The sequence below is a fragment of the Olea europaea genome, unplaced genomic scaffold, assembly GCF_002742605.1.
Source record: "Olea europaea var. sylvestris unplaced genomic scaffold, O_europaea_v1 scaffold722, whole genome shotgun sequence".
Classification (NCBI taxonomy): domain Eukaryota; kingdom Viridiplantae; phylum Streptophyta; class Magnoliopsida; order Lamiales; family Oleaceae; genus Olea; species Olea europaea.
In genome coordinates, this window is record NW_019265623.1 from 251,297 (window position 1) to 260,520 (window position 9,224).

Sequence of the window (9,224 nt, forward strand, 5' to 3'; positions counted from 1 at the left end):
ATTTTCAACCACACAATCTTTCATAAAATAATATTACACGTAAATCGAAAATTTTTCTTTCTTTTTCAACCACTCATTTTTCAAAAAACACTATTCTATACATTAAATTTTCCCCGTAATGGGGGCCAAACAGGGGCTTAATTGGAGAACAAAACACGACACTAGGTCATGACCAAGCGAACTTACAAATTTCAGGTCTTGTTTGAGCCCCATTATTTTTTCATTAAAATGAAAAATATAATCGTCAATCACATTAACAATCTGTTTGGGAGGGATTTTTTATCCCAAAAAATTGATTTTTTTATCATTATTTCACTATTCAAATCGTAATTTTTGACTTCTTCTCTCATAGGTGGACCCCACTTTTCTTCTAACGGTCAAAAAAATAATTCTCAAAATCCCTTCCAAACGGGACCTAAGTCACCATATTTGATTTTTTATCTCTTGTGTGTGGCTCATAACGACTATATTTTTTATTTTCATTTTTATAATAATGTGGCTCAAATCAAACTCTTAACTTCGAAATCTCACATTAAATACATATATAGTTACAATAACTCATTTTTATTAAAAACTAGTTAGGAACACTTGGCGTAGAAGTACGTAGAAGAGCACCAATGATGGTGGGCAGATGATCATCAAGAAATTGAGGAGCAAGTCGATAAGCGCATGCCGGCTCCAATTTTTTCATCCAAAAAATCAATTTTTTGACCCTTTTTCCTTAGTCGGGACTCAAATGTGAGAGAATTGGTATGTAGAGTACGAACGTCATTATTAGAGGGTATTTGGTAGTCATTTTTATGTAAAAATGTATTTTGGAATAGTAAATTGATGGAAAATGTGTGATTGAAAAATAAAGAAAAATTTTGATTTACGTGTAATATTATTTTAATGAAAAATATGTGATTGAAAAGAAGAGAGAAAAATACATTTTGAAAAAAATGAATGCCAAACGGGACCTTAATTTTACGGTATACGCCATAAATAGTATCTCTCTTTTTAAACCAAAATCCTGCTCACAATCTTGAGAACCTCTTCCCGCCATTACTTCATTAATTCCCTCAAAAATCCCTCACTCTTCATCTCCCTTCCCTGCACACACTCAATGTACTGTATTGAAACCCTAATTTCATATCTCAGCAAAAACCAAAAACTCCAACAAAAAATGGAAAAAAGCGAAGCCATGGAATCATCATCTGTTAAGCTTAATTCCAAAAAGCGAAAAAAGCAATCCCCATCACCACCCATTCCTTTAATCGGAATCTTCACACGTAGCAAGTCTCAGGTGAGCGTCCACAGAAATCGCTCTGGCTGGAGCAGTACATATGCTTCTCGAAAATCGAACTTCCACTCTTGATCAAGTAGCTCAAACCTATTTTCCCGGAAATTGAACTCTGTTCAACCCGGAGTAGTGGAGGAAACCGGGACAGAACCAGTAGAAGCTTTTCTGGAGTTAAATAATGAGATTAGTTATCGGATATCGTCCATTAAAGATCTTCGGGTCCATAGGGTTTTCTCTCCGGCCGTTACTCCGATTCTTGAGGAAGAGGAGGGGAAAATAAATGAGAAATCAAACTTATTACAGAATATGGATCTGGGTGCGGATTCAGATCGTTTTACGGATCTGAACGTGGGTAATAAAAAGGTTGAGGAAAATAAACAATCTGGGGAGACAGTGCCGTCGGAGGCTGACGCGAAGGAAAATAATAGCAAAAATGATGTGAATTTGACGAAGAATGAGGCAATTTCAGCAAATGGGTCTATTTCCAAAAGTAAAACGGTAATGAAACAGCTTTTATCGTTTAAATTATATAAACAAAGAATAAGATGCAAGCTCTGAAATTTGATGTGCAGCAAGCTACTGTTGTAAATTTTGCTCAAATGATTGACCCCTAGCTCTGATGACAGGTTGATTAGTGGCCATGCTTTAAGTTTTAATTTTTGTATTTTATAATAATAATATTGATATTTAGGATATATTTGAAAACCAGATGATTTTATTTGATGATCAATATGCAGAGAATTTCCACCAAATGTGCTAATGTTGAAAACTTTGGTCTAACTCTTATAGGTTATAAATGCAGGTTACAAAAGGAAGGTTTTCAAGACCCCGAGCTCTTTTAGCTATAGAAGATTGCTACCACATTTGATGGACATTGTGAAAGAAGAGTCCAGTAAGCTCCTTTACATGCATATTTTGTTTCGTCTTTTGTCTCATGTATTGAGAATGCGAGTGTTGTGATAAATTATATGATAAAATGGCTTCATGCTTGGAACTAATAGTTTCAATACGTAAATATCTTCTTCTTTTTTTCTGCAGGTGTTTCAGATATTGAAATAGTCGATGTAGAATTTCCAAATAAATTGCAGGAGTTCAGGAGTCCTGAAATGCCTTCAATCATGGAAAATGATTGTGCTGCTAAATTTGAGTGTATTGGAGCACAGACTAATCGTACAGACGATTTCAAGGATGAAGAGATTCAAAAGTTTGATAAAGAACAGCCCTGCACGCTGCAGAATTTGAGTAGTGTAGAACATCAGTTAAAGCATAGAAGTCACGAGAATGGTGCGAGTGGAGTTGAAGATTCTGTGAAAGAAGAAGAGCAAATTCTAATGAAACCTGATCCTAATGTTTTCAGTGCAACAGCGGTAAGAGATAGTGGGAGAAATATGGAAGTCAAAACTTTGCTTATTGAGAGACCTAATCTAAAGGGCACAAGAGTTGGGTGCACGAGTATTGGCAATAAATCTTGCCATAGTTCAAACGGGAAGGGTAACATCAATTTGAGGACTGAAAAGGTGACTTCTTTCAATCCATGAACGTGGTTGATCTTCTTTTCTTTGACTATCGATTTATTTTTTGGTCTCTTTTTTGCTTGGAGAGTGACTCTTGAGGGAACTGTTTTTGTTTACATAAAATTTCTTGCATTTTGCCCAGTTTCTTACTCCTTGTTCACAACCAAGGGTCTTCAAAACTCCAAGCTCAGTTAACTATAGAAGACTGCTCCCATATCTGATAGAAGTTGCAAAAGAGAACTCCTGTAAGTTCTCTTGTTCATTTTAATCGAAGAGAGAATATTACATTGTGAATCACCCTATTAGAGGTAAATTGCTTGCAAATTAATTTATGCTGAAACATTTCTTTATAGGTGACTCAAAAATAATCCAACACCGAAAGCCTCAGACAGATTCGAAAGATATACATCAACTATCATGTGGTACTTCTGATGAAGAAAATCCTGGGAAGAAGATGAGGATGGAGAGTTTCTCTAAGAAACCTCACACTGAAGATGAGGAGCAAAATTTACTCCCTGCTATACTCCCCCCTGTCAATGGTTCATCCAGTGATCCTGATAATAATCTGAGTCCATTGCACTCCACCAATGATTCTTCTAAATTAAGGCCAAGTTCAATTGTTGCTGATGACACCACTGATCTGATCGTGCCACTTGATTTACCCAAGGAAAGAACATTGGCGGTTCAAAATACTCCCCAGAAGTTTGAATCAGAAATTCCCCATAATGATACCATGGATCATGAAGGGAAATCAAATTATTCAGCAGTTCAATCTTGCTCTGTAGTTGAACGCGATATTTTGACAGAGGAATTTTGTTCTAAACTCTTAGAACCTCAGCCAGTAGATACAAAAATAAAATGCATGGCTATTAGTGTGGAAGCTCATAAATCCAATGAAAAGCTTATTCAAGATGTTACTTTGTACCAAAGCCCGTCCCAAATTGAAATATCTGATAATTTGGTTGCTCCGATTGATGGTCTTTTCAAGGGAGTACTAAAGAAAAATCCAAAAGGGTGCGGAGGGCCTTGTAATTGTCTGAACTGTGCTTCATTTCGTCTTCACGCTGAGAGAGCATTTGAGTTTTTAAGAAATCAGATGCATGATGCTGGAGAAGTTGCTTGGAGCTTGTTGAAGGAATTAGCAAATGTTCGTCATATATTGGAAAAATCTGCTGTTAATTATAACAATCTTACAACCGTCCAACTTAATCAGGTAAATTATACTTGAAACAATGATAAAAAAAAAAAAATTATGGATTTTCTTGCTGTTGCTGTTTGGTCATGCTCTAGTTGCAACTGATTTCGGTCTTCCTCTGAACATGTCTTCTGAATCTTGAAAATTTTTATTTTTGATAGACAGAGAACTTGTGCCTTATTTATGCTTGTGCGCTTTTCTACTGCAGCATATAGCCATTTCGTATATTTATAAACTTATTATGGTTGCAAGACGCTATTCGGTATTCTAGTGGAGTTCGAAGTTTAGTTCTTTCTGTCAGTGCCAAATTTAAGAATTACTAGCTGATAATTTTACCATTTGGAGAATCTTAGGATACTTGGATTATAAATGTTTTTATTAGAGAGCATAGATGACTACACAAATCAAGGCCAGAATATATTTAATTTCACAGATTATTGCTCAAACCAGGCCTAAATGCATTTCACGTGTACAGCTCAATTGTTTCTTTCTTCCCATGGATAGAAGTATAGAACCATTTTCCTCTATAAATGAGAAACGTCTCGTAAACATGTACAGAATAATTGAGAATTCGTTAATGCAAAAAATGTTTCATTCCATTTTCATTTTTATTATGGTAACAGAGCATATTGATCATTGGGATCTCTAGCTTCTGCCAAATCTATTTTTTCACCATGGCTGAAAACAGCACCCAAACATCAACGCAAACACCTTCCCTGCTTATTAGTGATCTCATCTCACCCTACTTCCTAACTGCTGCCCATAATCCTGGGGGTATCTTGGTCCCGGAACTTCTAACCAGCGATAATTATCCCACATGGCATCGCTCCATTTGGAGAGGTGCTGTGACATGATTCTCTCTTAGCTGCTTAATTCTGTTGACAAGTCTCTCTACCAAAGCTTGATCTACTATAAGAATCCATCAGTTGCATGGACTGATTTAGAGCATCGTTTCTCTCAAAGCAACAACCCGCCCTTATATCGTCTCAAATGGGATCTCATTAATCTCCGCTAAGACTCCATGACAATCACGGTTTACTACAATACCATCAAAGGCCTCTGGGATGAGTTACATACTCTTACTGAACCAAGCACCTGCACATGCCCAGCTTGACCAAATGACCAGAAAATAAAAAATATAGAATGGCTCTTCCAGTTTCTCATGGGTCTAAATGATGCTTTCAGCAACACTAGAAGCAAAATTCTAGCCATGGACCCTCTACCCACAATCACAAAAGCATATGCAACCATCCACCAAGAAGAAACTTAACGTCACCTTCACATTCCATTGTTTCCCACACCAGAAAATTCAACCATGGTTGTTACTCAACCGTATCAACCCAACTTTCCACCCCATGCGAAAAATGTACACATTGTGGAAAAGATGGTCTCCCGATTAAAGCGGGACAGGGCGAATTCAAGTCGGGATCGGGGCGGGGCGGGGTAGTTTCCCTGCCCCATTTATTTTTTATTTATTTTATTTTTTGGTTTTATTTTTTTTATGTCCTTAGTAAATATTCTTACTTTTTTACCAATTTGTTAAAAACAATTTATATTCTCTTCAAAAATAATTGATAAATCTATTATTTTTGTTTGATAAAAATTTAAATTTGAAATTAACTTTACCCAGGGCGTGGATTATGTTTCCTGTACTCGTCCCATACCCACTCCAGGGCAATGACCTTCATCCCGTACCCGTCTCATTCACCCAGTTAGGAGGGTAATTCCCTACCCATTCAAGCAGGGCCCACGGGTATCGAGTTGAACGGATTTTTTTACCATCTCTAGTTGTCTATGTTATGCCCATACTTTGAAATTTCATCGTGATAAATTTTCACCTCATGCCTCTCCATGTGTTATCCTTGGCTATTCTCTTAGTCGCTCAACCTATCGTGCATGACATATCCTCTTAAAGAAAAAAAAAACTTATCCCGTGATGTTTGTTTTGTGGAAACTATATTCTCTTATGCTGATTTCAAAAGTTATCAACTTATGCCTCACCAACTGGTGTTTTCGAGGCTTCAATGGTCCTACCTGACCTTACACACACCCTGCAGTTCCCCATCTCTTTGAACCTAAGCTTCCACCTACTAATGGTTCGTCACATGACACTTCCATGAACCTCCACTTGATCCCTCTCCAAATAGATCCCCAGTTACACATGCACCTTCCAATGTTCGCATTCGCCCACAGCGACAAATAACCCATCCCTCATATCTACAAGATTATGTTTGCTCTGACCTAACAAGTTCTTTACATTCCTCACTTACTTGTATGGTTCATTCTTTACCTAATTTTCTTTCTTATCATTTTTTTAGTCCTAAACATTTTGCTTTTCTCACATTTGTTTCCAAAAATGTTCATGATCTACACCTCTATTCTCAAGTTGTCCACTTTGCTCATTGGCGGGTTGCTATGGTTGATGAAATCAAAGCTTTAGAAGCCAATCAAACTTGGACCCTTGCATCCCTTTCTCCTGGAAAGAAAGCAATTGGTTGCAAATGAGTTTATAAAACTAAGCTCAATGTTGATGGATCCATTGCTCGTCATAAAGCTTGTCTAGTTTGCCAGGGGTTAAAATCAAGTAGTAGGTTTGGATTACTATGATACTTTTGCCCCTACTGCTAAACTTGTCACTCTTTGTTGCCTCCTTGTTATAGTTGCAGCTGAAAATTGGTTTCTAAACCAAATGGACGTTAGTAATGCCTTCCTTCATAGTGATCTTAATGAAGAAGTGTACATGCAATGGCCACCTGGTTATTAATGGGGAGAGTCTGTCGATTACACAAATCCTTATATGGTTTGAAATAGGCTTCTTGTCAATGGTATTCCAAACTATTTCAAGTCCTTGCTTTGGCTGAATTCCACCAATCCCATGCTGATCGTAGCCCCCGTTTGGCCCCCATTTAATGAAAATGAAAATGGGTGGAATAGTGTTTTTTTGAAAAATGAGTGGTTGAAAAAAAAAAAAGTTTTCGGTTTATGTGTAATATTATTTTAAGAAGAGAGAAAAATGAAATGTAATGGAATGAAAATTAATGGGGGCCAAACGGAGGCATAGTCTCTTCACCAAAACCTCACAGCAATACTTGCATACGTTGATGACATCCTTGTAACTGGCAACGACATTTCTTCCATCACTGCTCTCAGGTCTCACTTGGCTATCTTGGCAATATGAAATACTTTCTTGGGAAGTAGCTCGCTCTCGTGATAGAAGATTCTTCTATCAAAGAAAATATATTTTAGATATCTCGTCTGATACTTGCCAGCTTGGCTCTCGACCTGCTCATTTTCCTATGCAGCAAAATCTTAAGCTCAACAACTCAGATGGCACTCTCCTTCTCGAACCGGTACCCTATCACCGTTCGACCGGTCATCTTCTCTATTTAACCATTTCACGACCCTACATCGCTTTTTCTATCAATCTTTTAAGTCAATTCATGTAGGCTCCTCGAGAACCGCATCATCTAACTGCACTCTGATTACTTCAGTATCCGAAGACCACTCTCGGCTATGGCTTGTTCTTCCCCTACATCTGCAGCTTTCAATTGTCTGCTTACTGTAATTCTGACTGGGCTAGCTGTCCAATGACTAGATGTTCCACCGCTGGCTTTATCATTAAGCTTGGTGACAGTCCTATCTCTTGGCAGAGAAAGAAGCAAACTACTGTGTCTCGCTCATGGCTGAAGCCGCGTATTGTGCCATGGCGAATACCTCTTGTGAACTCACTTGGCTATGCTCCCTTCTCCAAGATCTCACAATATCCCATCCACATCTTGTCCTGCTTTACTGTAACGATCAGACTGCCATTCACGTTGCCCGCAACCCTGTTTTTCATAAATGCACAAAACACATTGTAATAGATTACCATCTAGTTCATGAAGCCATCCGTGCTGGCCTTCTCACACCTACATATTCCCCAACTTCTCAACAGCAAGCTGACCTATTAACAAAACCTCTAGGCCGTGACTTGTTTACCTTTTTCCGTTCCAAGTTGGGCATTACAGACTTTCATTCTCCAACTTGAAGATGAGTATTAGACAGCACAGATGATTACACAAATCAAGGCCAGAATACATTTAATTTCACATATTATTGCTCAAATCTGGCCTAAATGTATTTCACATGTGCATCTCAATTGTTTCTTTCATTCCATATATAGAACCATTTTCCTCTATAAATGAGAAACCTCTCCCTTTTAAACATATACAGAATCATTGAGAATTCGTTAATGCAAAGAATGTTTCATTCCGTTTTCATTTTTATTAATTTTGGTGATTGCTGGTATGTAATTAGGATTTTACATGCCCTTTGGAGAATTGGGGATCATATGCTTTGATTGGCTATTTGTTCGGAGTCTCTTGGGGTGCACACGTTTTTTGAGGTTCACCAGAGATTGCTTTGTTGGGGTTTATCTTTTTGTGAAAAGGAATATTTCTATGTTTGTGCTGTGATGCTTCCATACAGAGAAATAAAGAATTGATACATCTTTGTAGACTTTTTTATGGCCGATAATTTAAGATACTACTAAAACTAAAATCTGAAGAGGTGCATTAAAGCCATACTCAATATCAGCTTCGAATTGTTTCATTCATCATACTAGATTTTGAAATCTGCTCGTCAAATTCCACAGTTTTTGAATGAAGAGGATGTTTCCTGTCTAGTGATTGAATATCTGTTCTTAACTCATTAAATCAGATTCTTTAACCACCCGTTCATGTGAGAATATTTAGAAGGGAACTGTCGAAAGATCTTAGGCGTCGATTCTAATAACGAAGCTAAATGTGTAAGCATGCTCAATTACATGGTATAATATCAAGGCACTCAACATTTTTTCTCCATTCTTTATTACTAGTTCTCCAAGGTTTTAGATTTCCTATGATATTTATGTAGGCTTTGTCGAGTATTATTTCAAGCATTTGATATTAACTCTGATTATAATGTTCTTCCTCATTGTTTCCTATTTTAAACACAATATGGTTCTTGTTATTGAGTTAGTTTTCCTGCACTTTCATCATCTCATATTACCAAGTTCATTTATATGGCATTTGAGGCATCCACTCGGACAATAAAGTTCCAAAATTTTCATGACCATCAATGGAAAACAATGGATTCTATCAGGATGGGTTCCTCTTCTCATTACATTAGTATTCATTTTGTATTTACTTATTTCAATACCATCTCTTGTATTTGGTTTGGAGAGTTCAATAACTCAATTTGTTTATGTTGCATG

At 37.2% G+C, this 9,224-nt stretch overlaps 1 protein-coding gene across 1 annotated transcript; it reads left to right on the forward strand.

The window, feature by feature from the left end:
• The first annotated feature begins 1,183 nt into the window (after nucleotides 1–1,183).
• Nucleotides 1,184–4,213, forward strand: LOC111390847. The gene is made up of 6 exons (XM_023015976.1): nucleotides 1,184–1,285; nucleotides 1,358–1,780; nucleotides 2,072–2,174; nucleotides 2,321–2,799; nucleotides 2,939–3,041; nucleotides 3,150–4,213. Exons 1-6 carry the CDS (start codon nucleotides 1,184–1,186, stop codon nucleotides 4,022–4,024), a joined length of 2,085 nt encoding a protein of 694 aa, XP_022871744.1. The 3' UTR covers nucleotides 4,025–4,213.
• The last annotated feature ends 5,011 nt before the right edge of the window (nucleotides 4,214–9,224 follow it).